Consider the following 27,099-nt stretch of genomic DNA (forward strand, 5'->3'; position numbering starts at 1 on the left):
ACAAGTCTCAAGTTTCTGAGAAATTCTCACTTTATTAAATGGCAAAAAATTTATTGCAATTTAGAAACGCTTCAATATACATATAAATTAATGCAAAATTATGACATGATACTTTATAAACTATGGTCGAACGTAATTATTATCCGATTTTGACCCGTACTTTCTTTCTTCGTATACATTTTTCCTTTTCCTTAACAAGTCATTCCTGATACTTTTTCTGTCAGAACTTTCGAGTTTTTGAGGTAAGGTTGTCCCTTCGCAAATTGTCCACTTTTCCCATTGCAATGATTTCACGTGCGGAATTTTCCTAGTACCAGGAGCATAGTGAATCCTAAATCGGAACGATATTTCTTCACCTAGTTGTTAAAATTTTAGTTTATGAAAATAGGACGAAGAGAATTTACTTATTTTAGAGAGACCTGCTTTCACGACCCATTCATCGGCGTTATGAAAAGTTACGATGCCCTTTTCAGCGTCACTTTCTACACGGACATCCCAACCCTGAAATTAAACATAATCTTTCTCCATTAGTTATACTTAATTGATTAAACAAAATTAGTATTTATGTAGATAAATAAGCTTACACCAATGAATGTGAAGGGAGCTGTAGTTTTCATGTACAAGGTCCACGTAGATCCGCCAGACGGTCCGGGAGCGGCGAAGGACACATTTCCAAGATAGCTGAGAATCTCGGGCGAAACTTCTTTCACAACTTGGTCACATTTGCGACAAATGGCGAAATACGGAAGTACGAAGAATATAATGAGGATGGAAAGAATTCTTGATCCCATTTTATGTTTTGGTGAGGAATTAAATACGGTGCACAAATATCTATTTATGTATGTGACAGGACTAAAGAGTGTCTCAACTTTTAATGATGATGGAGTACAAGGACATGTTAAACAGTTGTGTTTTCTTGTTCTTATCTTTATTAGTTCAGCCTACAAGTCGCCATTCGTTTAGGATTATTGGAATATTTTTTATGTATTTATTCATGTTCATATTCACACCCGTACAATGTCTCTTTGAGAGAGAAGATATATGAAACAGAAATTGAGAATCATGTTGCAGACTTGTAAATGGGAATACTTAATGTGTGTCTAATTTGACTACGTTTATAGGAATCCTTTGATCCCCTCTGATTCGCCTTCGTGGACACCCCACCCTCCACCACCGCCTACAAATCCATAGGATGAACCGCTCCATGGGGCATGACCTGTTAAAATCAAATTAGCGAAATTAGCAGACATCCGTTAATAAATGATGAAGCGAAGGACGATTTGAAATACTTTAACAAGTAAGATGCACTAACCTTGGTCATGTTCTTTGCCTCCATCCCAACCCCAGCCTTTGCTATCGTCACCACCACCATGTTTTACTTCCTTGGGCCCCTCCCACCCCCAACCCTTTACTTCTTCCTTGGGTCCCTCCCAACCCCAACCTTTGACCTCTTCCTTTGGCCCCTCCCATCCCCAGCCCTTCTTCTCCTCCTTAGGCCCTTCCCATCCCCAACCTTTGACCTCCTCCTTTGGCCCCTCCCACCCCCAACCTTTCACTTCTTCTTTAGGCCCCTCCCATCCCCAACCTTTGACTTCTTCCTTTGGCCCCTCCCATCCCCACCCCTTTTTGACCTCTTTTGGTTTTTCCCAACCCCACCCCTTCTTCTCCTCTTTTGGCCCTTCCCATCCCCAGCCTTTGTCATGTCCTGCACCTCCCTCTTCATGGCCCCATCCCTTTTTCACTTCCTTGGGCTTTTCCCATCCCCAACCTTTCACCTCCTCCTTGGGCTCCTCCCATCCCCACCCCTTCTTAACTTCCTTTGGTTTTTCCCAGCCCCACCCCTTCTTTTCTTCCTTGGGCCCTTCCCATCCCCAACCTTTGTCATGACCTCCACCTCCCTCCTCATGACCCCACCCCTTCTTGACCTCCTTCGGTTTTTCCCATCCCCAACCTCCTCCTCCAGCATCTCCGCTTCCTCCCTTATCGTCCCCACCTCCAGCGCTGTTGAAGGCATAGCTACTTCCGTGCGAGGCTGCGCCACGTTTGGCGACGATTCCTTCCTTGGCGACCTCTTTCACTTCACCAGAGGAACCCACCGCCCCGGAAGAGGCTCCAATGCCAAAGGACTTCAAAGCATCCAACGAATTTTTCTGTTGATGTAGCTTCGTTTTTTGTTTAATTTCTGCCGACAGGGCTACTGCGACACACCCCGCGACAACCTACATTTGGTCACCAAACAAGTAAATTATTAGGCCGTTAAATTGCACACACTAGAGTTTATGGTTTGTTATTAAAGTTAAGAAATAATTCTTACCAAAATGCGGTACATGATTATATACCAGTGACTAGATGAACTTGTATGCAAACCTGGGCTGGCTTGTGACTGATGGATAATTTTAGAAAAATTTTGCTTTTATACCACAAGTGACACATTCCTAAAGTGGTAACTACTCAGATCTACGTATGTACATAACATACACATGTATGCATTATTCCTAGGCGTATGTAAGGCTTTTAGTTTTTGGGGGATGTTACCACATAACTGCACGTCCTTTAAAATCAGCAGTACTAAATATTTCGTTACACTTATTTAAGTCACCATGTACGATTTTATTATTGCACACACATTGTACATATCCAACGAGGATATGATTCCAACATATCTATCTCTGTCTGTATGCACTAATAGCAAGTACTCCAAAAAATATTAAATCCGTGATTAGAACTCAACCAATTAACAAACGATAAATAAAAACTGAACAACTGCATCTACCTAAATAATACTTAACAGTTAATATCAACTCATTCCGTATAAAACTCGCCAAAAAAAGCAAAGCGTGAGAAAACTTTCCATTTCATAAATATGGCCAATTCATCGATTTATTATTGAAAAGGAACAAAGAATTTTTGGACAGGTTGTTGAACAAAGTGGATGGAATGCTGAAGGTATTATTTATTACCATTATTTGAGTTTCACTGAATGCATTTCTATCTAGTAAGAAAAATGCAAAATTAAAATTATTATATCTAAAGTGCGATAAAAATTGGACATGTGTATGTTTTACTACTGCTAATATACCACCGTATTATTCAATCATATTAACGTTGCGATAAGGTAACTTGCTACTAATTGAACATGGGATTATAAGATCAAATCCACAAGTATGTCTAACAAATCCGTGCAAAACATCATACATTCAACGAGACGAAACGGTTCTTGCAATATGATTATAATTGTAATCAACTAAAGCGGAACTTGCACTTTGCGAACTCATTCAGTCCATGAGTTCCTGTTGCGCACTTACTTATTTTATTATTTATTATGATAAACGACCACTAAAAAGGAAGGGTGACGACGACTTTTGTTCCTTTCATGATAAGCTCGAAACAAACGTGGTGTGCAAATTTATACACAAAAAGGTAGATGTTATTAACCAAATTATTGTTATTATAATTGTTCGTTATTAAGAAGATAATGGGCTATTTGCTCGCGTAAATATTTCACAGCTAATTTTAAAAACTAAATTAAACACGCAGTCAGTCATGCAGTGTAATTATCACACAATTTGTATTATGAAACAAGCTTAAGCAAAAGTTCATGATCAAGAATTACATAATTTCATGTGTTGGAACATTTATACAAAACTAATTTCATTAACAAGGTAAAAGGATTAATTATGAGTGTTGTAATTGTAATGAGAATGACACTGATTACTGATTACTTCTGACCGGCGTTTTGTTTTTTTGTCAGGTGTGCCACATTATTTATTAATTTCATTGTTTTTTGAAAATTATTATTGCATAATATGAAATCAGTTGCACATGGGCGGCGTAAAAGTACTACGGACTTACGGACGAGAGGATATGATGTCATACGTACATATTTATTGGACACAAAGAATTTTGTGAACTCTCTATTGAAGTTATCGCACGTTGCATTAAATAAATCAACAAGTGCAATAAATAAGAAATATAACGTGTGTGGTCAATTTTATTGACTCAAAAGTTGACTGTGATCAGGAAATGCAACACAACAATGCGTTTCAGGTATTTATTTTTACTAAAATCACTGAAGCGGACAAAATCATATTGCTTTCATGAAGCATGTTCATTAGAAATAAATCGAGATAACTATAACACCACATTATCTTACAAGCTCACTTCATATTATACGAAGTCAATAAAATTGTTATGAATTTTAGGTAAGTACTTATTTTGTATTAGAAATTATGTACGTGTTTGATGTTCCTATTTTCCTTTGGAAAATCCATACGTGATATAATTTGGAACGTAGTCGTATCCAGGTGGGTGGGGTGCGGATGCCAAAGGTGACGATGTTCCAGCAACGTTTGCCTGATCATCCAAAGGTCCATTATTACCTGAAAATCCCAGGTTAGTATTGCCCCCATTATTATTACCCCCTTCGTCCAAGTTGTACTCAAACTTTTCATTCTGCACGGCTTCGGCATATGTTGGAGGTGCTGGTAAAAATATTTCAATTTCGATTTTGTTGAAACAACATCCAAATAAAACTCTAAAATTATGCATTTAATACTTACGAAGATCTGGATACATGTCAAAAACGGGGGCTGAAGGGACTGACAGAACTTGTGACCCTCCTGCTGCTGCTGGTGATGGGACGGAAACGGTCTGATTTTTCATATTTCCACTGTATCCTGGAAGCTGATCGACGGAGAGTTGATTAAACGTGCTGGGTAGCGGAGCAATTGGAAGGGTTGCCGCGGGGGATGACAAAGGTCCTTCAGACGTTGGCATGAAAAAGTTGAAAGTGTTTCGAAATGGAATAGTTCCAATCGTGATTGGAATTTCGACCACCATATTCATCGTCAATCCAGATAAGTCCATTTCGAACTATGAATGAGCATAAATTAATTTTTAAAATTTATCTCATTACACAACATTAATTTTTTGTAGATTATTAAAAAAATTTTATTTACCTTTACGATATATTGTACATCAATAATTCTGCACGACGCCAACCTGGTTGGGGGAAGGGCTGGAAGTCTGAGGATATCACCTCCCCAAAAATCAGAATCTCCAGGTGCCAGTTCTGGGCAGGTTGCAGAGCAAATATTTTTCCGTTCACTTCGGGTGCGACCTTGTGCATAAAAGTTTGAAATTTGGATCAGCGTGACGGTCACTCCTTTAATCTTCCTCCGAGAATAGTTCAGAAACTCGGCGTTGAAGGAGACGTACTCGCCAGGGACGAAGCCAGTCCTTTGCAAGGCAATCTTGTACCCCACGGGTCCGCTTTTGCAGCAAAGGCAGCAAATATTTTTCTGTTTTTCGTAGCAAACGGATTGAGCCACGCCAGGTTCGAAGTTGAGGTCCAAAATTCCGTTGACCGTGAAAGGGACGACGGACGTGAGGTCAGTCTTGAGTTTTGACCTTTTTACGCGTGCTTCCATCAAGTAGTGAACCATTCCATGTCTTCCGGTAAAAGAGGAGGGCAGATTGACCGGAAGTGTGAACTGAAATGGGTATGTAATTGTGCCCGTTGGAAGTGTTATGCTGTTTCGCTTTCCGTCTATCAATTTGGTAATAAATAAGATTTAATTAATATGTAGTTTAATTAATTAAATTAATTAGTTAATGTTGTTTATACCACCGCCAAAAAGAAGTATGCTCGCATTAAAGTAATTTTCCTTGGATGTTAAATGTATTGTTTTAGAGGTGGTTCGCTTCGATTTTCCTGTCCCCACTGTTTCTTTCACGTTTTCAGTCCAATGGACGGAGGCTGTCCCTTCGAAAGTAATCGTGATATCTGCGAGAAAACCCCAATTTTATAAAGTCATTCATTTATAAATACTTTACCATAAATGTGAGTAACCAACTATACACATTTAAATTTGCATGTATATAATTTCCACCTACTCTTAAGCTCCTTTGGTTTATCATTGTTAAGCACAACTTGTCCGACTATTGTTTGTCCAGGAAAAAATGACGGGATTCTTTGGTCAAGATGAATATATAATTTTGGCGTTTTCATTTTTATAATTTGGTTAGGTAACTTCAAATTTTATATTTAATTAGCTAATTTGCAACGACAAACACCTGGGCTGGTACACCTGTACGAGATCACCTAAATTATAATGACTGAATAAACAACCTGTCAATGTTTGCTACATGGTTAACTTTTAGTGGAATGACTCAGATTTGATAACCTTATCATTCCTCTCGAAACTGTAATTGAGTGAGTGAATTTGTAGAGGAGCGAGGTGGTAATGAGTCAATGGAGCTTATTCATAGTACAAATTACAGTGTTTTAGTAATTGTTTGGCCAACACAACATTATGTGCGTATGTAGAATGCTGAATTTATCCCAATATACATATAATTTATGCAAAAAAACTCGGTTAACTCAATATATGCGATCTTCTGATCAATTTATTGGGTTTTTATAAATATGCTACTCTTCTTATCACGTTGTTGTGTCCTACATACGAGTACATACACCTTTCTGGACACGATTAGAGTGATGGAACAAATCAAGTGGCAATAATATCAAGTGAATGACTGAATGAATCATTGAGGACGTAAGCGAGATTTAGAACATGAAATCATAAAACAAGATATATTTCCAATATGTCAATTTACTTAACCATCGATTACACAAAATACTTAGTACATAAACTAAATGCAAACTTGGAAATATTCATTACGCAAAATTCTATGAACCAACAGTCAGGCAGGATGACCGTCTGGGACGCGTTACTTGGATACTAAAGCCAAAGCTTGATAACCGCCTTGCGTTTATGAGTTTCCAATCACAGTAAATCACTTCTGAAAATAGCTTTAGATTCCACCACAAGTTCTCAAAAATGCAGTCCACTGCTCCAGGTGGATCAGGGGGCAATGGGATTTATACTACAAAGTACCCCTATGGCGTCACCTCGGTCAAATATTTCCCCTCAGGGTCCAGCTCCGTAGGGAGAAGCATGTGGGATGGATGGCGATATGGCGCTGGATACGTCGGCCCAAATGAAGGGAAGGTACCGTGTTTACTGGTGGGGCTAGATTACAAATTTAGCAATTGTCTGTCACAGGTGTACGGAGAACCCGACTACAAGTACTACAGACACAATTATTGTGGTCCGTGTGGGTGTGGTTGTCCACCAGAGGGATCGCCCAACGGGAAAAATCCAAACATTCGTCATATCCAATTAGACTATAAGAGTCTGCTAGGATCAGGATTCGCCCAGCAAGGTTTGGGTCAATCACAGACCTCTCAACTCAGAATGGGACAAGGTGAGATGACTAAACCCCCTCTCTAAAATTACTAAATATTATTTTCCTCTAATATACCAGGCCAGTTACCCCCAACGCATACAAGTTGTGGTCGAGAACACTGCACCCATTGCTCAGGAGTGTTCAAGAAGAAGGAACAAGACGTAAAATTCCAAGTCTGTATCGGGGACCCCGAATGTCCCGAAACTATGCCGCCGTGTCCTCGTCAAGACGTCAAAGTCTACGTGCCCAACCAAATGCTACCCGGACCTCAAGTAACTGACCAAGACGGATCCGGAGACGGAGGATGCGACCAAGAGAAAAAGCTTCCCGATTTTGAAGTTCAGATTCCAGGTTACACCGATTGTCCAAGTCCTTCTCAAGGTGCTGGTGCTGCTCCTGCCAAAAGCAACGTTTGGGAATCCGTCGACCCTTGCGGAAATTGTAAGGCTTGCAAAACATCGACAAATACTGCATCCCTGAAACCATCCCCTTTTCTTGTAAGATCTTCACAAAAATCCAAACTACCTGCTCCCTGTTGCCAGAACTGTACAAAGTGTAACATCAACGGACAACTCTACACGAATGGCCCTGTTTTGTGCAATATTAAGAAACCAACTCGTCCCACCGTTCTTAGGAAGACTTTAAATTACTGTTGATCATATACATTAGCAACATCGCATGATAGATACATATGCTTCTGAACCACGAATAAATTGCATGCATCCAAATAACACCTGTAATTTTTAGGCTGCATTTTTCATTTTGGGAGAAAGTCAAAAGGGCAAAAAGAACATGTCGTGCATGAAACATTTTCCACTTTCACCATGCATCATCGATACTTTATAACCTGGGGCGGAAACCATGTGTATAATATTTTGCATATAATTTCGCCACTTACTCATGTTTGGCAGGGCAAAAAAGAGTAAAATTTTATGCATGCAATTGGAGAAAGTGGAGTAAGTTAGCGAACACACACCGTCGTGTTAAGACGGACGATATGTAGCAACTGGAGCCACACAGACGGATCGATACCCAGCTCTTGGTCAGGTCGATAATAGTGGAGAAAGACGAGTAGATGAGAGAGGAATGTAAACTCGGAGCCTTGTTTACACAGAAACGGGGTGAAAGTTTCTATAAAAAAATTAATTGCTGTTTTGAAATTACAGTTAAAAGAATGTAACAAATTTTACAAAACATAAATATTTGAGATACATAAATCAGCAGAGATAACGAAAGTATGGGAGAAACGACCTATTGTTGTGGCCTACATCCGAAAGGATCCGTCATTCTCATCGCAATTGTGGACATTGTAAGTTATTTCTAACAAGTTTTAAATACGAACTCAGATTTCAAGGTAATCTCATTATTTTAGATTTTGAGCCTGTGTCTCTTCTTCCTGAGTGCTTTGGCACTCGCCGATCTGCACAAAGTGTCAGAAATAATTGAACGTGACATTACCGACGTTACGAGTGAAAGTAATGCGTACCATGTGCAAATGGGCATCAACAAGTTCACCCGTACGTGGAAATTTTTAGGCGTTGCATAAATATAATTACAAGTAAAATACATAATTGCTTTTTTACAGACCGACACGGACAAGTGGTGCTTGTTCTCTTGAGCAGCTTGATATCGCTGTTCTTGGCGTCTGGCCTATTTCTCGGAGTACGAAAGGTACATACTTTGCCGATTTTACTGTAATTATACATCTGGATACCTTGTTCAATTGGTAATCTTGGCGATGTGTTGTTGTTTTCGTGCATGTTTAGGACTGGGACTGTCCCATCAAAGCATGGTTGATAAATGGCTGCGTGATTGTCCTTTTGGGAGTGATTTCCCTCCTGGTTCTCTCCGTTGTCACCTACCAATTGACGTACATTGCTGCGGTCGTGTTTGGGATGTTCTTGCTGTTGCGCATCTACGAAATCTGGGTTGTATTCGATTTTCTAAAGGTGTCTCAATTCACGGCAAGAAGCATGACTCGAAGTGCAAGCTCCGAACGCCTGCATAACGTTTGAATGCAGGCATCTATCGTGGGAAATAACTCATTTACACAATGTGCGACAACCACAGGGGGATTTAACATAGGAAAAATATTACTGAATAAAAATGACTTGGTTGCATTTCGCATCTATGTTGTGTTCAATTCTAGTAAGACAAAAATGGAATTATTGTTCTCTCAAAAAAGTTATGAGACATACAAAGGCAGCAAATGATGGACTGAATTGGTACCTCGGTGTTATACGCGTTTGTTCTTTGGAGAAAAGTATGCACACAAATTGTATGTTCATAAATACGTAATTTATTTTCGCTGTGTCAAGGGAGATGTGATATGGATGGTGAATGATGCATGTGAAATTGAGAAGCGAATTTGTATTCAAAAGTGATAGGACCCTTCTTAATAATATACGTGGAATGCCACTGTACTCATTATTTCCCGATTCTCAAGAGGGCAAATGCACGTAATTGAGTTATGCATTTACATTGTATGTATGTGCACAGATGTCGAAGCAGCTTCTTTTTTTTGCTTCGTGACACTCATCACGAATCGAATATGATACATAAATGTAGCAATAAATAAATAAAAGTGATAGAAGTTTTTAAGAAAACTGGTGAAGTTTTTGAAATTTTTTGAAATTTTGTACAATAATGCGCAAGCTTTTCTGCATAGCATAATTTACATGGCACACAATGCGAAATAGAAATAAACCACAGACTTAAATCCAACTTAATATTCTTCTCCATATTGTTTGAAATAATGTTTTGGTAGGTGAAAGTCAATTCTAAAAATATACCCCTAATCCATCCCCATCAGCTTAAAAGGTATCTACATTCTCTGCAATTCTAGTCAAAGTGCCGGCGTATGTACGTGCGATTACAGCTTTTAGGTACACACGTAAGCATGCATGATGATCATTTGCGATGGAATCTGCAACATTGGACCGAGTAATTGGATTACAAAAGCAGAAATCAAATGAACTCGGAGGAAAGAAATACCATAACGTTGGTAAGTAACTCTGTCTATCAAAAGTTGACATGACACAATTATGTATGTACATGACTCGAAGCAACAGTGCAAATCCCCGGAACTGGTTGTAAACCACGGACAATTCCAAGAGGAGTTAGAGTGAAAAGTGAAAATGTGTTTGTGGTTCAGTACTTATACGACTTGTGCTAATGTCTGTATTTCCAGTATGAAATAAAACCACCTCATTAATCTATTTTAAACGTTAAGTAGAGTGGTGAAACATATTGTGTAAAACATGTTTCACCCAAAAAACAAGGTAGGCGTAGATCGAACAAGACCAAAACTGGTTCTCAATGCTTTCTACTATTATTTCAAATAATAGTTTTTGGTTGGACAGATAAATAGATTGAAAATTTCACAATTTAAAGTGAAAATGAAGAAAATCCATTTCACAGTTTACCTACGGCTTATCCAGGTAACTGGATTTTCTGCCCACTGAATGTGATACAAATATATGACAAAATAAGACGAGAAAACTGGCAGCATTTTTACACAATATGATTGAAATTTATTCCACAAATCCACGCAATCTTCATCCTCCACGATAAAAGTGAAACACAAGAACGCATAACTATTTTATCGAGATAAATAAAATGCGACACATTTATACGTACATAGCACCTACCTCCTCAAAATCTTCCCAGCATGATGTAAATCACGAGTGAAACAACGTAATGGAGTCACGTCAAAATGACATCGCATCGCAGCGGCTGGCTGTGGCATTTTGGTTGATTTATGTCAAGTAAGTGGTACCGTTTTTAATGTGTTCAAGGTTCTCCTGGGCAAAAGCCCATAGATTTCAAACCTAATAAATGTCCTTCTCCCAATTTAATATCAGTTTTGTTGCAAAATGTGAGTGGGTGTGGAATCTATCCACACTCGATAATGCTCTCCAACCAACTTGGCACTCTCTTTCGCCATCGCCAACCTTTCGCTAACAGGCTCAAAAAGTTTCACTCTGCAAATAAACAGTTTCTCATGCTCGCCTTTACATAGTAATGTTTTTTTCTCTTTTAATGCTATGCATTTGCACAATTGCAGGATTCTCATCTTGGAACTTCTTGAGTACGTGTCAAGATGGAAATTCGTGAAAATGCGTGGAACGGAAAGACAAGCACATACATATTCTATTTAAAACTAAGTGAACTTTATTCAAAATGTACACAGTCGCAATATTCATAATAATGGAATAATATATTATAATGAGATGGAGGAAACCGTCGTTAATAATTGTGCCAATTTAGTGAAATTCAGAAAATTGGATCACACCGAAAATGGTGAAGATTATTCCCGATGGTATGTCGCTAAAAGTCATTTTGGTAGTAGCATAATTTACGGCGATATTATTCATCATCATTATTTATTTGAGGAGACATGATTAAGGGAAAATCAACAACCTGCTATTTATTTACTTTGTTACTCTAATTACCTTCCGTGACAAATGATTTACTACACATGTTGACTACTCATTTATTTATTTCAAGGTACATACATTGTAACGTAAAGTGTCAAATGCGTGATATCGTTCGGAACTTTCCTTTCCGGGATTTGTGTCACGAGGAGGATGGCCAAAATTGAATTTGAGATATGCAAACACTTGATATACATGTAATTAATTACGGTAAATACTAATTAAAACCACTTGAAACCTTGTACTATTCATACCTCTAACAAAAGTGGAATTTTGATGTATGCAGCTGAAAATTATATTTACATACACGTCGTCCTTGCACCATTTGGAATCTTGCTACTTGAGATTTTATACAATCCAAGAATGTGTTTATTTGTCATCCGACTCAAATCCGTCGGATGAGATTTTATTTAAGTTATTTGTCCCATAGTTTCCAGATCTTCCAAACAATCCACCATCCGAGAAGTAAACAGGGCTCCATTTGTAAATTTGGTGTGCTCCTCCGTACAATGAAGATCGTTCTCCAAGCTAAAAGTATTCATATAACGTCTTGGAAATCGAGACCTTGATATTTCAGCAGAATCAGCGAGAAATATGAACTCGGTGTGAGTCTCAAAAAAATAAGTATGAAATATGTAGCAGAGAAATCCTTGAAAGGAAGCAAAGTACGTATTTCGGAAACGTTCAGATTACAAGATTTGTGAGAAAAACAAAAAGCGAGCGTTGGTGTACGAACGCAATTTTACAAAAGGAGATATTAATCATGCATGTATGATAACTTGAGAGATGGGTAAATTCCATGTTATCTTAGACTATATTTAACGTGGTGGTGGTGGTGGTACTACGACTCCTACGCAAATATATTATCGAAAGCCACAACTTTCAAAAATTAATTATCTCAACTATGCAAATAAAATTATAATTAAATATTTACAAGCTTAATGAATAAATAATTAAAATGACTCAAAATTCCGCTTACGTTGTAACTCACCCTCTTTGGAAATCCACCGATTCCTCCTCTCATCCCCCCATAGTAGGAGACAGGCTCGGAGTATTTCTTTCCAGAAAACCAGTACGGATTCCATTTCAACAATCCCATATCGTCATTGAAAGCATTTGTTTGCAATATGGCGAAACAAGAGAAAAGTGCCAGTGTTCCAATAATCGTGGTGAAAGTGAGACTGATGACGACCTTTCTGTTGGCGTAGCTCTCCATTTTTACGGCTTTCTTGTTTTCTTTTCCTCCAAGAAACCTATCTTCTTCTCAGAATTGAAGTGAATGCAATTACTTACTTGCTGAAAGTTAAGGGTGGCCAGGTCCAAATTGAAGTACGGGTTTTACTGCGTTGAATAAATTGGGATTCTCGAAGGAAAGAAAGAAAGTGAGATGAGACGATGTCGAATGGGCAACGAGAGAAAGTGAAGTGAGGAAAATTCTCTCTTTTCCAGAGAAAGTCTATCCATCCACGGACGCCACGACCCACACGACCAACCACTCACACAAAATCCACAAGTGTTCTTCCAGCCTGTTGAATTTTACGTGTGCCGAGGGTACATATGAACTTACAGCGTATAGTTAGGGTTAGTTAGCTCAAACTTCATCCCACCCAAGAGTCAAGAATCACCAAAACCTAGCCATTCACTTTATAAATCAAGCAGACTAGGAACAAGGGTTTTATCTATCTTTCTCAGTAATCACGAACGAGGGCAGGCTTGCTGAACTCGAAATTTTTATGTAAACAGACCAGAGTGAGATTGCATTCACTTTTAGAAGGTTTCTTCTTCAGGGGAAAATATGAGACAGAAATAGTTTTAGAATTTACCGTATTGAAAGTTCATCTTTTTTCCCTCTGGGATTGAAAATGTGGGTGGATGTCCATTTGATTTGATGAAATGAGAGTGGGATATATATTGACGTTAGCTAAATACTCGGGCTGGGTTTTATTAATTCAAGCAGTAATAAATCTTTACAGCGAGCTTATTAAGGATAATAACTCTGCAGTAAAAGGACATTGCACGAACATGTTCAATTACCAATGACTTTCTCTCAACCAAAATTCGACGCAAAGTCATACCTTCATTAGCAGATCATATACCTTCGAAACCACATCGTCCTCCCCAAAAACAAAGTGAAACTAAGGACGTGGTGATCCGTCACTGTATACGGTCTGGAAAATTCGTAAACCAACTTTCACATTTATTTTCTCCCGTCTAATTTTGAACTTTATGCCTACGAGACATGTATGCATTATGGATGCTTGTACACATATGTATGCACAACTTATGTACATTGTGTCTCCTCCATTCAATATGTTGCAGCTACTCCATTTCAATTACGACAAACTTTATTATAAAAAGAGCGAGATGGAAAAGTAAGTAACATCAAATGATTCAAAGGAAATGCTTCCATGTACAAGTTGATTTAAATTGTTTATCTTTGTCAACTTGACTCAATTTAAAATTTAAACTGGTTCATCAAAAAGTTTTTTTTCTCTGGCATAATTTGGTTGATTCGGTTCCATCACTTGGGGCAAATGTGGTGGGTGGGGTGGGATTGGGCTTTTCCGTAATAAATACTAATAACATTGCGTTATTATTAGCATCAAGCTAACTATTTGCATGCAGTATATTTTTTAGGCCGATGTTTATCATGTTGTCGTCATTGTATGGCTTACGATGTGACGTTGTTGGATGGATGTAAAAAGGAGAGCATAATGATCCCAGGGAGGATGGACAAGCAACATTTATTACTTTGTTCTATATTTCATTATTATCGGATTTTATGACCTACTTGCTCCTCTGAAGATAGTGCTCTGTGTGCCAAACGAAGTTTAAGTAGCTCATTTTATGTTCCGTAGGACGAAGTGGTTTTTTATGTTGGAAAAAGGATCTTTGATTGATGATAACGACATGTTCGACCTTGTCTAGTAGAAACATGGTGTAGTGAAAAAGCGAAAGTTATTTTCAAAAAGAGGAGACAACAATAGACCATGCTTTTCTAATGTTTCCTTTAGTTAGTTTTCTGGTTTGAGAATTTTTTTCAGAAATTATGGAAGCCGTGGAATATTTTTTAGTACATATATAGCTCACAATTTATAACTCATACCTGGGTTACGCCCAGCAATACAACATAAATAGTTGCGTGACCATTCAATCACGTTTCAATGCTGCTAATAATCTTAATTTGTTTCCCTTGTAACTTGATTGTCTACCTAAAAGTTGAAAGTATACGTTTTTGACGACTCAAATTCTATTTCAGCTGAACAAATCTAGAAAAACCCATCCAAAACATGGAAACCTAATTCCATCACTTAAAAGCCATGATATAATGTACTTATAGTCAAGTTGACAACTGATCAGCCTCCACTTTTTAAAGTACATTTAATCGTTCAATCTTTCATACCGAAAAATAACCTCATCTCCCACCAGGGTATGTAACAGCCCACGAGTATTACATATTGTATTGCGTGGGATGTTCCGAGATAATGAGATTATCTGTCGACAATGATAAGAGGAAGAAAGTCATCATGTGATGTCGTAATCGGATACTTTTAACCTTGTGAGATGATCAAATGTTATCAAGTTCCACAAGTAGTACGACAAAGATTAGTGAGTTGTTCCATCTCAGATCGCCTCACGCCCATCAACCCAATTTCGCACGTCTATAGTATAAAAGCCATATTTTGGAAAATATCTTCTGGACAAGATTCTAATAAAATTCTCGACGTGTGATAACCCACGCAAGGCTTGAGGTGATAGTGTGACGATAAACTGATATTATATAGGATCATGATTCTGCCTAATAAAAGAGCGTTTCCTTTCACCCCATACTGTGACATACCGCTATCAATTAATATCAACACGTTAACATTCCCAGCAACAAATTATTATTCCCCAGCTTACATAACCCTGCATGACATGTAATAACATGGACACTTTTTTTAGGAGGATGAAATGAAAGGAGGAATAATCATGATCTCCGAGATTACATCTTTACGTTGCGAACCTAAATTCTCGGTAGAAGTTCCTTTCTGATGGTGATTTGGTTTGGGGGTGTTGTGATGTGATCGATAATCTTTTTTTATCCAACGCCACGGATGAAATGCATGGAAATGTTAGTTACACCAGTAATAATTGCATCCCTAACTTATACCTTAATTCGTATTTATTAGTGCTTGATCATGTTTTCCGATCACGTACGCCACGTCACGTTGGTGAACATCATCTCTGTCGAATTGATCAGCTATGGGAACTTTAAGGGGCCACTCTATAATAGAGTTCGGTTTGTATGACCAACCACGACCACACCCGTCGAAGGGCGATGACCAAGTTAAGAGCACCTTTGACCTGTCCGTTGAGTTATTCTGCATTATCTTGCAGTTCCAAATCCAAGGTCACCTTCACCGGAAAAAAATGGTGATCAAATGTACCATGAAGTACCCGGATATTGACTGCGTAATCCGATTTTTCATCCATAACACCATATCGCTCTGAGAAAACCCATTGTTTCGTATATTCGTGTGGGTTAAAGGTCAATTCTCTCAAGTGGAAAACCCGTGTTGAAAACTAGGCTGAAACCAGGCTTACAACTAATAATTGGATCAAATGTAGGATAGTGAGTTGGTTTGAGTTAAGTACTTATAACAGAAATTCTACGAGATTTTGTGCTGATGGTCATTCCGGAAGGTCAACAGTGTTCAGAATAGTTTATCCTGAAGTGGGTGTTTGCTGTAGCGAAAACACTCAAATTATGAGATTACATTCTCCAGTGGCCTTGAATTATGGACACGTGGAAATGCTGGAAAATGAATCAAACTATGTACACCTGCGAAGCTTTGTGTTTTAAATTCCCTAATGAGAACTTTGTCAAATATTTGCGATTTAGCTTCCGGAACAACGAAGGGAAACAGTGAAAAGCATTACAGGAGGAAATGCTAATTAAATATAAATAGTTAGTAATTAAATTAATGAAAATTCATAGGTCTTCCAACATCATTTGTCCTGCAATGTTGCTAATTTTGTAATTTTTGGATTTGGCACATGATTTTATTTACTGCTGATGTAAATATTTGTAAATCCATAAATTCGCTCGAGAATTGGACCAAGTTGCATCGAAGCGTAAAGTGGTGTTCTCATAAAACTGGTTCCAAATGTGGTGAAAGTTATCGGATTAGTGAAAACCAAGGTGAACACAAGGCTCGAATGTTTCGGATCTTTTACCTTGCAATCAATCTGTATGCACTATTGTGTGAATGAGTTTGAGGAGGCGGCGTTGTTTGGTAGCAAAGTTTTGCAACCAGAAGCACCGGTACAGGAAAGTATATGTGAAAGGATTGATTAGAATATACCTTGATGCAAGATGAATAATTCGGTTTTATACATACAGTTTCTTTCAGCAAGCTACTTTCTTGCTCATTTCTAACCGACGAGATCTAGTTTTAAGGAGTTTTATTTGTATGCAGAAAAAAACACTTCTGCCGAATACAGAAACGAAATTGTCACAAGGTAATACAGAAATAATGATGGATACAGTTGGTAAATGTTTGGTCGAAACCGCAGATTATCTGATGCTGCATATGTGGATTTTATTAATGTACATATTTATATCCAGCACAGAGGGTTGGTACAAGAACAATGTATTTAATTGTATATATGCATTTATATTATGCTGTTGACAAAATAGCTAGTTATCGGATGAACCTGGTAGAAATAAAACAGGTTTTTCGTTAATATTCATCACTAACTGACTGACGCTAATTAAACGTCATCACCAATTCCAGTATTATGCATTGATGTCATTTCGGTGAGAAATTCTATCTTGCATACAAACACATTGCCCAATTAATCCTAAGTGAGAGATCCGCTTACAGTTGTGAATTGAAGGCGTGCTATAGTTTTTCAATCATTTTTCAATGCTATCACTAAATATTAGCAGATTGAATATCCACTATCCACAGAATAATTATATGCGAAAGGTCATGAGCTAACCACTTCGTCACATTGCAGCAGTTTGGAAAATAAACAACTTGTGATTGTTGCAAAATAAGTACAATATCAAGCAACATGCAATGCGGCATAAAAATCCAATCTTATTCTGCAAACAACTTCTCCCATTCAAGGATATCATCTTCTCCCTTTTTGCTGACAATAATATAGGAAGTTGGTCTCCACTCGAAGCAAGTGTATGTAATTTCCATTCTAATAAGTTACAGTTTCCGGTCTAAGTGCAAGGCAATCTATGCAAAACGATTCCATCAAACATTGAGCATTACACATAGGCAAAAACGATATCCTCATTTCAAGTGCTCCTCCTGGAACGAAGAGTGAACAGTAACAAAGTTGAAGAGATATTTCAAACTTTAATGTAAAGTTCATGGATATTTTTAGCAAAAAAAAGTTTACACGTGTCAAATCGACTGATATTGAATAGTGTTTAGTACATATAATCTTATTGTGTTTGAGACTACAATTTTCATCGCATTTAAAATATGGAATCGAAAAAGTCAGAGTCAGAGGATCCTATTTCACACCCCGAAGCAGAGAAAGTGAGACGATCTTCTTCAGAAATTGAATCAGAGTCTAAAATTGGAACAATAGAAATGGGCGAACAATTGGAATTTGCACCATCGTCATCTAGAATTTCAGGAACTGATGATAACTCCCCGCCCCCGTATACAGAAACTGATGATAGGCCTAAACCAACTCCAAGACGGCATCGAAAGCGACGCCCCACAATTCTTGATCCAAATAGTTCAATTCTTCAAAATCCAAACACTCCAACTTCTTCAAGTGCACCTGAAGGGCAAATTTCCCCAGAATCCACTCCTGTCGACATTCATGATGACGAAGGTGGCAACGATGACGCAAAAGAGGACGACTTTGAGGAAGAAGTATCCCAGTCACCGAAAAAATATTTATCCGTTGAAGTCCACGCCACGATAATCGCTGCTTTTTCCTTTCTCTGTATTGGACTCCAAAGAGCGTACACTTCTCCGGCCATCGCCTCCATGAAAAATGATTACGGCTTCTTCAACGCTGATAACCCCATGTCTAACACGGTCGTCTCCTGGGTCGCCGCGGCGCCACCGCTCGCCTCCTTTTTTGGAACGATTATGAGGTGACTTTCATAATATGAAACATGAAATTAGGCTGATAGTAATTATTTTAATGAGTTTGATATTAATTTTATCTATTTATTAAATAGTGGAATCACACTGAATTATTGTGGTCGACAAAAGACGCTCGTTCTCCTCACGGCGCCCTACATCGTTGGCTGGCTGTTTATCGCTTTTGCGAAAAATACCACCATGATAATGATAGGGCGCGGTTTAACGGGCTTGGCCGCTGGATTTTCGACAGCTGCAGCGCCCATGTACGTCAGCGAGTGTGTACGCGCAAAAGTGAGAGGATTTCTAGGATTCGTCCCTGCAATGATGTTGTCCTTGGGTATTCTTCTAGGATTTGCCTTGAGTACGATAAATTTAGATTGGAAAAGCCTCGCCATGCTCATGACTTGCTTTCCTATGTTGCTCTTCATCTTTGCCATCTCCGTGCCGGAGTCACCCATTTGGTTGCTGCATCGAGGAAAGGAAGAGAAAGCGATGGAAAGTTTGCGTAAACTGAGAGGTTTCGAGTATTCGACTGTGGTTGCAAATACTGCCGAAAACGAGGTTCAAGTGCCTCCAAGAATTTCAAAAAGTCAGCAAAAATTGAGCCAAGAGATTGAGAATGAACTTGAAGAGATGAAACGTGTCATGAGAAAGAGACATTCGATTGCTGCCATGTCCAAAGCTGCTAAACGTCACTCTAAGGGGAACACTATGGTAGATCCAGAAGTGGGAGGAGCTAGTAACAAGAACAAGACGGTTGTTGATAATGAACCCGTCGTTCCAGAGACTTTTATGCAATTTGTGTTTTCCGATCTACTCGGAAGACGTGAAATCAGATTCCCTGCCTTCGTTACGGCTTCCTTGATGATTTTTCAACAGGCAACAGGTTCATTATACATAAAAATCTTGTTTACAAAGAAGTGATTTTTTAAACGCATTTTTTCTCGACAGGGGCAAATGCTGTGATCTATTATTTGAGCGTTATTCTCAACGAGGCTGACCCCAACCTGCCAAATGCGACTTTTATAAACTCTTTTGGGGATGAGAAGCACCATATTATTCCCTTGCATAAGGACGGACTGGACCCAAACGTGGCGTCGGTATGTGTTTACGTATATACAACTATGTAGATATCTAGATGCTATATGTACATTGATTCATATAAATATTGCTGTACGGAATAGGTCATTTTTGGATTCGTCCAGTTCTTCGCTTTCTTCTTGTCCCTTCCTCTCTGCGATCGACTTGGACGACGGGCCTTGCTCATGATTTCTGCAGCGCTAATGATTTTTCCTCATGTCATCCTTGGACTTTATTTCTGGGTCAAGATGTATCCCAACAGCTTAATTCACGTGTACACATATGCCTCCATCATCAAACATACGTCCAGTTGGTTGCCCCTATTTTGTCTTTGTGCATTCATCGCCGGTTACTCGGTAGGATTTGGACCTGTCCCTTTTATCATAATGTCGGAAGTATTTCCGTCCAGCGTGAGAAGCTACATGGTGGCGTTGGCGAGTTTGGTCAATCATTTGACCGTGTTCTTAGTTGTGAGAATTTTTCCAATATTTTTCGATCTACTCGGACCACACGTAGTATTTTGGTCTTTTGCCGTACTTTGCTTTCTAGCATTAATTTATGTAGCAATATTTGTACCGGAGACGAAAGGGTTCACTTTAGCACAGATAGAAGAAACGTTGAAAAAGAAGAGTAAAGGGAAATCGGAAGATGAAAAGCAATGTGATTGTTGCAATCATAAGTAGCGTTTTAAAACCATATGTAATTAAATTATTATTAGTAAGACTCATATTTATTAGAAGACACATTTTATGAAATAAAAATATTTTGAATGTTTTGAATATTGTCAAGCAGTGATTTTACCATTATTTACTTCAGATCCTCTGGAACAGCTTCGGGGTTTAGACCATGCTTGATCATTTGAATCGCGACATCAAATAAATAGTCATAGCATTCAGTCCTATTTGGCAAAAAATATGTTACGTTTTTACACTGTAGTACATGGAATTTAATGCCAAAATAGATAAATACTTACATGGCTTTGGTCTTTTCCCAAGTCTCGCCCCAGACATAGATTCCGTGTCGTCTAACAAGGATTGCAGAAGTTTGTGGATATTCCTCCATCACTAGAGCCATCCGGTCTTTCAAATCTTCTTCAAATGGCGTATTCTCAATTATTGGGACGACAAGGGTTTCATCATAACGATAGTTGCATTTAGTGACAGGGTTGTAAATCCCCTGGAATTTGTGAATAATTACGCGAATTAATTATGTAAATGTACATACTTGTGTGAAATTCATATGATCTCTTTTCATAAAATTGTACTTTAATCATTTCCAAATGAGTACATCGAAATTCTTTGCCTGGATAAAGTAGTGTTGCCATCAAAGCAGTTTTTGAGTGGGTGTGGATTACAGCACCAGCTCCGCGTGCTAATGTGAAATTTTGTAGTTAGTTGAATTACAATAAATAAATTAGGATCGTTCGGCCAGGTTGTAACGAAATTAATCACCTGTATAAGCACACATAAAAAGTGGTGTACACTGGCTCTTTTTCAGCTTCTTTTGTGGCACCTGCAAATCATTGCCAGCCATATCTTGAACAAATAAATCTTCTGGTTGGATGCGCTCCTTTTGTACACCTGAAGGTGCGATGTAGATCTCATTTCTAAGTAAATATATAATTGTGTGATATGTAATTTCATCTAATTAGATAGTTTTTTTAACGATTTGAGTCTTTTATTAATTACCCTAATTTCATGCTCATGCCACCCCCAGTTCCTGTGACCCATCCAAGCTCGTAAAATTGTTTGCACAAGAAAGGAATTAGTTTTCGAGGATGTTCCTGTTTTAATGTCGAAAAATACGCGATATAAGAATACTCGTAATAAATTAATTGGTATGGAAAGTATTAAGTAACATACCTCTGGCAAATTTTCGAACGACATATCGATAAATTAAATATGTAACGAATCACGACTAAAGAAAACCTTATCGCAAATGTTCTTATATTTAGTGCTCATCCTTAGCGAGATACAAGAATGATTTTTCGTGTTACTTTGACTCGGGGAAAGTAGGAATTCGTCAATAAATCCATTAGGATTGGGAATAATTTGTGGTATGGACTGTGGGCCAACATAAGCCACTGGCCAACCCACAAGGTACGTAAGTGATTTCATTTGGTAAAAATATAATTCATCGACGTGATTTGACGATCTGTCTGAAATAAGATTGAGAGGTACTCCGTAAAGACATATTGAGTCAACCATCGTGAATTCGAAACGTAGATAAGGGCTGAAATGCAAATCGAATGAAATGCAAATCCGAGGATTACGAGAAATGCGGACAATAAAACTTGTGTATTCTCAGCTTTCTCCTGTAGAATATTTTTCGTTAGTCAAGAAGTGGTCGAGAATCGCGATGAAGTAGATACCGCGCATCAACCTACCAAGTACCTCGCATTGTAATAATTTTGAGTACATGTATTTTCGGGGTTTCAACTTTTGCATAATGTTTCATGCATTTTGGAGTAGAAATTGCATCTAACATTAATATGCATACTTCATGAAGTACATATAGTATTACAAGAAACAACATTCTGCAAAATAAACTCATGACAAAAAACAAAGATTTCAAGGTTTACATGTACCTTGATTGATATTACAAAACGAAGAAATCCATGTTCTTATTAGTATTTACAACGCACCTAGTTGAGTTAGATGTTTAACTAATGTAGGTATTAGCCACACTGACTGATTGGATAATTAAGTATAATGACCAGTTCCGTTCTTATATCGCTAATATCGCTATTATGCACCTTGTCCGAATTAATCACAAGTGAAAAAACATGAAAGACTGCATGCATCATCATCATCATCTTCTTCTTTTGCAAAAAACTTGCTCATTCCTGTGTAAAGCAAGTGAGAAGTGGGTAACTGAACCTTTTTTAAAATTGTTTGGATTGTTCTCTAATGGAGTGTTTGGTGAGGCTTCGACTCTGGACAAGATTTCTGGACATCCTTGACGCTGTCTGAATTAGACCTTGAGCAAAACTGGAAAAGAAATTAAATTCATAGATAGATGTTTATGCATTCAATATATAAGCAAATATTATGTATTATGCATTACCTATTCAAGTTTTTTTTGCTGAGATTATTGCTAGCCACTCATTATTTGTTGGTATTTCTTAGATGCGATAATTAAGGCAAGCGTCTTAAAATATGGGCTCAGTAGCTGCTTGACCTTTGTTAGAGACGCATCTGCATTAAGCATCACATCCATCCAACGATTACGATGGCATTGCACTATTCTTTCTCTGGGAAGAAGGTTCTTGTAACGGGAGGGGGAAGGGGTATTAATTTGACATCTTATGCAAATCTACCCTAAATACAAATACGCATTTTAATTACAAGGTATCGGAAGAGCCGTCGTCCAAAAGTTGTACGATGATGATGCCAAGATTTACATCCTGGAGAAAGATGCAGAGCTTATCCAGCAAGTACAGAAAGAACTACCGAAGGCCACCGCTGTTTGTGTTGACGTTTGCGATTGGAAAGCGACAAGGGAAGCAATCTTGAAATTTGGCCCACTTGATCATCTCGTCAACAATGCAGGAGTTTTGGCCCCACAGGAATTTATGGATTTAACTGAACAAGTTGTGGAATTGTGAGTAGAAACTTAATCACTTTGAGTACATATGTATGTACCAAGAATTCTAAATATGCATGCTTCACTAGGCACATGGCCGTAAATTTTAAAGCAATGATAAATGTGAGTAATAACCATAATTTAGACACAGTCCATAATCAGCCATTAGTTTATAAAGTAAAAAATAATACAGGTGACGCAATCCGTGGCGAAAGGGATGATTGAAAGTGGAAATGGGGGCAGCATTGTAAATATGTCCTCTTTGGTGAGAACAATGTTTTGCAGAAAAATACAAACGGTTTCATGAAACCGATTGAGAAAATCTAAGTTATGTAATGTCAGGCTGGACACTTAACCGTCCCTGGCATTTGTTCCTACTCGTGTACCAAAGCTGCAGTGATAATGCTCACAAAAAGGTAACTAATCACAAATTGATTATGCGAAATTTGTTGAGTAAATTATACAAATTTTTACCTAAAGTATGGCGCTGGAGCTTGGGAAGCATAAAATCAGGGCTAATTCCGTGTCCCCCACCGGAGCTGGTATAACATTTTTACTATAATGATAAATATGTATGCATGTAAGAATTGTTTTATTTTATAAATTCTCAGCCACAATAATGGCTACTCTTCTCCCCGAAGCTGCTGGAGCGGTCATCGGTCGCGCTGTGGATCCGCGCCCAGTTCTTCCAGAAGAAATTGCAGATACGATTTTATTTTTATTAAGCCCAAAAGCAGGCATGATCACGGGAGAAGACGTGACTATTGATTCCGGCGTTCGTACTTGCTAATCAGTGCATTATGTAATTGTCACTTTCGGATTAATAAATAAATGCGAAGTATTTTAACTCGTTTTTAATCATTTATTAATACTTCTTCTAAACATGGCAGATTGATTGGCATGAACAGTACATATAATAATGATGAGTTGAGATAGCTGAAATATTACCATTCAGCACAAGATGACATACGATAATAAATTTTTTAACTACAATTCGCACAAATTAGGAACATTGGAAATCATGATTGAACAGAAATGTATAACAACGACAACAACGACGATAAAAAAAAATCCAATATACCTATATAACCCATTTCCCATTACATAACTAAATGAACAGGAAAATTAAGTATAAATTAAGTATTGCCACTTATTTCATAACCATCACTATAAAATTAACAAACTCGGGATACTAAAGTACATTAAGCGTGAGTCCTTACTAATACTTGTTAAGTTACTGCTTTTATCTATTTTGTTTAGTACGAAACCTTATAAAAAGTAAGAGCACGTAATGATGCCCAATGTATGTATATGTATTTGTACAAATTCTGATTTTTTTGTAATAATAACTTTATAAATATTTTAAGTTGTACATGATTATGAACCAAATACTTAATTGTTATTTTAAACATTATATCACAGTTTAATATGAGAAAACATTACTCGCAGAACATGACGATATATTATGCATGCAGAAATAAATATTTGAAATCTCGGATCGGAATAACTGACCTTCCGATTACGTATCTATCTATATATCTGACACATTATTAAGGGGTAAATATCACGACTTGAATTAAACGGACGACACACGAGCGACAAGTTATTAGTTTTTCAATGACTCAAATTAAGCAAGCAGCAAATTCGTAACTAAATGAAGGACGAAAAGCCAGGCAGTGGGGCTCTCGATCTCGCCATGTTGTTCAAAACTATTCTACCCTGACCGCTTAAGCTGGCCGTTGCTTCCGGTTCAGAGTCCGTATAGCTGGAATAATTTGGCATTGGGACCGTCGTAGGAAGCGTCGTGGGAACGGGAACATTACGAACGGGCCTTTGCTTCTGCCATGATTGCTTCAATGTGTCGTTTACGTTGGCGTAATGATTTACCTGGAAAATTAATAGATGAATAATTTATACATCATAGTATCAGTTTATTAAGTGACTCAAGTAATTAAATGTGAACAGCCTTACAAATGAGTGTGGATGACTCGCTCCATCAACTTCATCTTCCACTTCGGTTTCACTTCCCTACGAAACAGAGTATTTTAATTAAAATGACATAAAATACGAAATAAATGCTAAAATATTTTCCTTAGCGTCGCATGCACTAAATACGTGGCATTATTATTGCAAGCAGCAAATACTATTGTATCACCTACCGAAGCGTTGACATCAATTCATAAGAAGCTTGTAAAATATAACCAAGAAACTACGCTCAGAGATTTCTATGCATAAGTGTGATTACATAGATTAACTAGGACTTGGCATTTGAGGTTGGATTCTGTTAGGTTTTCGCCAGCCAGGATATAATTTTGTGGGTACAGACTGACCGTGCGTCTGTATAACTGGCTTTTTACTGGTATTTATGGAGTTAGTTCCATTATTGTTACAGTGAGAAAGTTTAGTTAATGAGACAGAATTACCACCAAAATTGCCAAATGTTTTTGGAAGAAGCACGATAGGAGGAGGAGGAGAAGAAGAAGATTCAATAACGACACTTGCAATTTCAGGGTTTGATAAAGTAGGATCAATTACATCACCACCACCACCCGAACCAACTTTAAACACATCGATAAGACTATTTGCTAAAAGCTTGTGCGTTTGTTTATCTCTCACTTGTGAATCCGTAGAACTGATTTCGGACGGTTTTTCCGTCAACGAACTTTCATCAGGGTTATGGTCGTAAGCTTTGTCACTCTCGTCATCCGTATAGGTTACGGATCCGGGCGTTGGACGAGGTGGGGGCTTGTTCGCCCCAGCGGCCGACTTTCTCTTCAGGGTTCCAATCTTTTTGTGGGATTGTCTCAACTCGACGGATGAGCCGTAAAGAACGCCCTCCTCAATACTCGCAGTCTCCGCAAGACTCCGTTCTGATTCATCTGTGGAAGGTCAATTCAATCAAAATTGGAATAAAATTAAGCCAATTTTACGAAACTATACTTACGTTTATATTTGTAGGATTTTGTCTTGACGCAAAGATATGCTACTAAAGCAATGATGAAAACTATGGACATCGCTGCGGTCACGACTAAAAACCAGGTCTGTCGATAGAACGGGCTCGCTTGCAAGTAACCATATTCTAAGTAAAGTTTGGGTGGAGTATAGACCTGTAAAAAAAGGCAAGAACATTATTATCGGAATTATTCGGAATTCTAGAACGCATGAATCACACTTTTAAAATTTTTCACTCACAACTTCATCCGATGCAACTGGATAACTGATTCCATGTCGGTTGTACGCCGTGATTCGGAAAGTGTATCCGGACCTAAAACAAGATACAGACATGTATATTTCTAATCTTTTTGCCTAATGGAGAAGTTTCAAAAATAAACTTACGAAGGTAGTAAATTTTGGAAAGATAAGGTAAATTCAGAGAGGGGTCCATTGTCAGTCCTGTGAATAATCGTCCATCGGTTCTCATCTGTAAATTTAAATAGAAATCATTCTTAGAATTTTCGGGGAATAACTTGCATTAAAATAAGCTAATAAATATAGCAAACTTAACAAAGATCCACATTAAACAAGTAATCGTTTATACGTTTGACAACAATAAATACACTCGCCACCATATTTTAGAACTGGACAACAATTACACAGGTCAGTATTTACGTGCAGTATTAAGCTGTGCAACTGCAACT

General features: G+C 38.0%; 9 protein-coding genes and 1 long non-coding RNA gene across 16 annotated transcripts in view; 4 read left to right on the forward strand and 6 right to left on the reverse strand.

Annotated features, from left to right (window-relative positions):
* Positions 1-12: 12 nt before the first annotated feature.
* On the reverse strand, positions 13-828 carry LOC110848577. 2 transcript variants are annotated; one of them, XM_035850719.1, is made up of 3 exons: positions 585-828; positions 420-501; positions 13-356 (listed from the first exon to the last, which is right to left on the reverse strand). In XM_035850719.1, the coding sequence occupies exons 1-3, from the start codon at positions 789-791 to the stop codon at positions 121-123; spliced, it is 525 nt and encodes a 174-aa protein (XP_035706612.1). In that variant the 5' UTR covers positions 792-828; the 3' UTR covers positions 13-120. The 2 variants fall into 2 exon arrangements, with proteins under 2 accessions (XP_035706612.1, XP_035706613.1); XM_035850720.1 differs by having other exon boundaries at positions 17-331.
* A 137-nt stretch (positions 829-965) lies between these two features.
* LOC110849155 (protein RNA-directed DNA methylation 3) lies at positions 966-2,449 on the reverse strand. Its single transcript, XM_022096530.2, has 3 exons — positions 2,315-2,449; positions 1,313-2,219; positions 966-1,216 (listed from the first exon to the last, which is right to left on the reverse strand). Exons 1-3 carry the CDS (start codon positions 2,327-2,329, stop codon positions 1,116-1,118), a joined length of 1,023 nt encoding a protein of 340 aa, XP_021952222.1. The 5' UTR covers positions 2,330-2,449; the 3' UTR covers positions 966-1,115.
* Positions 2,450-4,037: 1,588 nt separating this feature from the next.
* Positions 4,038-6,039, reverse strand: LOC110848574 (arrestin domain-containing protein 3). Its single transcript, XM_022095819.2, has 5 exons — positions 5,896-6,039; positions 5,627-5,785; positions 4,959-5,548; positions 4,560-4,872; positions 4,038-4,481 (listed from the first exon to the last, which is right to left on the reverse strand). Exons 1-5 carry the CDS (start codon positions 6,008-6,010, stop codon positions 4,249-4,251), a joined length of 1,410 nt encoding a protein of 469 aa, XP_021951511.1. The 5' UTR covers positions 6,011-6,039; the 3' UTR covers positions 4,038-4,248.
* Positions 6,040-6,678: 639 nt separating this feature from the next.
* On the forward strand, positions 6,679-9,852 carry LOC110848857. 2 transcript variants are annotated; one of them, XM_022096666.2, is made up of 6 exons: positions 6,679-7,013; positions 7,068-7,269; positions 7,330-8,560; positions 8,624-8,768; positions 8,837-8,922; positions 9,018-9,852. In XM_022096666.2, exons 1-3 carry the CDS (start codon positions 6,843-6,845, stop codon positions 7,905-7,907), a joined length of 951 nt encoding a protein of 316 aa, XP_021952358.1. In that variant the 5' UTR covers positions 6,679-6,842; the 3' UTR covers positions 7,908-8,560; positions 8,624-8,768; positions 8,837-8,922; positions 9,018-9,852. The 2 variants fall into 2 exon arrangements, with proteins under 2 accessions (XP_021952358.1, XP_021952357.1); XM_022096665.2 differs by having other exon boundaries at positions 6,679-7,269.
* Positions 9,853-10,454: 602 nt separating this feature from the next.
* LOC118435428 lies at positions 10,455-11,539 on the forward strand. The gene is made up of 2 exons (XR_004834746.1): positions 10,455-11,018; positions 11,318-11,539. It is a non-coding gene; the product is annotated as an uncharacterized LOC118435428 (long non-coding RNA).
* LOC110849199 lies at positions 11,405-13,142 on the reverse strand. Of its 2 annotated transcripts, none has more exons than XM_022096575.2 (2): positions 12,667-13,142; positions 11,405-12,215 (listed from the first exon to the last, which is right to left on the reverse strand). In XM_022096575.2, exons 1-2 carry the CDS (start codon positions 12,901-12,903, stop codon positions 12,057-12,059), a joined length of 396 nt encoding a protein of 131 aa, XP_021952267.1. In that variant the 5' UTR covers positions 12,904-13,142; the 3' UTR covers positions 11,405-12,056. The 2 variants fall into 2 exon arrangements, with proteins under 2 accessions (XP_021952267.1, XP_021952268.1); XM_022096576.2 differs by having other exon boundaries at positions 12,679-13,134.
* A 4,385-nt stretch (positions 13,143-17,527) lies between these two features.
* Positions 17,528-20,657, forward strand: LOC110848254 (facilitated trehalose transporter Tret1). Its single transcript, XM_022095425.2, has 4 exons — positions 17,528-18,804; positions 18,892-19,682; positions 19,748-19,896; positions 19,981-20,657. The coding sequence occupies exons 1-4, from the start codon at positions 18,176-18,178 to the stop codon at positions 20,557-20,559; spliced, it is 2,148 nt and encodes a 715-aa protein (XP_021951117.1). The 5' UTR covers positions 17,528-18,175; the 3' UTR covers positions 20,560-20,657.
* Positions 20,575-21,925, reverse strand: LOC110848258 (probable methylthioribulose-1-phosphate dehydratase). The gene is made up of 6 exons (XM_022095428.2): positions 21,739-21,925; positions 21,565-21,659; positions 21,328-21,482; positions 21,141-21,247; positions 20,850-21,052; positions 20,575-20,774 (listed from the first exon to the last, which is right to left on the reverse strand). Exons 1-6 carry the CDS (start codon positions 21,760-21,762, stop codon positions 20,684-20,686), a joined length of 675 nt encoding a protein of 224 aa, XP_021951120.1. The 5' UTR covers positions 21,763-21,925; the 3' UTR covers positions 20,575-20,683.
* A 1,088-nt stretch (positions 21,926-23,013) lies between these two features.
* Positions 23,014-24,326, forward strand: LOC110848257 (carbonyl reductase [NADPH] 2). The gene is made up of 7 exons (XM_022095427.2): positions 23,014-23,165; positions 23,227-23,479; positions 23,551-23,584; positions 23,655-23,726; positions 23,804-23,877; positions 23,942-24,003; positions 24,073-24,326. The coding sequence occupies exons 1-7, from the start codon at positions 23,108-23,110 to the stop codon at positions 24,249-24,251; spliced, it is 732 nt and encodes a 243-aa protein (XP_021951119.1). The 5' UTR covers positions 23,014-23,107; the 3' UTR covers positions 24,252-24,326.
* The window catches only part of LOC110848259 (protein sidekick), a 52,552-nt gene continuing 49,762 nt past the window's right edge, over positions 24,310-27,099 (reverse strand). For 3 of the 4 annotated variants that reach the window (XM_022095430.2, XM_035851447.1, XM_035851445.1), the window contains 6 exons: positions 26,798-26,882; positions 26,654-26,726; positions 26,406-26,568; positions 26,078-26,340; positions 25,433-25,489; positions 24,310-25,348 (listed from right to left, as the gene is read on the reverse strand). In XM_022095430.2, the coding sequence (XP_021951122.1) occupies positions 25,112-25,348; positions 25,433-25,489; positions 26,078-26,340; positions 26,406-26,568; positions 26,654-26,726; positions 26,798-26,882 (878 nt within the window). In that variant the 3' untranslated portion in view covers positions 24,310-25,111. The remainder of the gene's footprint in view (positions 25,349-25,432; positions 25,490-26,077; positions 26,341-26,405; positions 26,569-26,653; positions 26,727-26,797; positions 26,883-27,099) is intronic. The other variant, XM_035851446.1, reaches the window with a different exon arrangement.

The sequence above is a fragment of the Folsomia candida genome, unplaced genomic scaffold (assembly GCF_002217175.1).
Source record: "Folsomia candida strain VU population unplaced genomic scaffold, ASM221717v1 Fcan01_Sc004, whole genome shotgun sequence".
Lineage (NCBI taxonomy): Eukaryota > Metazoa > Arthropoda > Collembola > Entomobryomorpha > Isotomidae > Folsomia > Folsomia candida.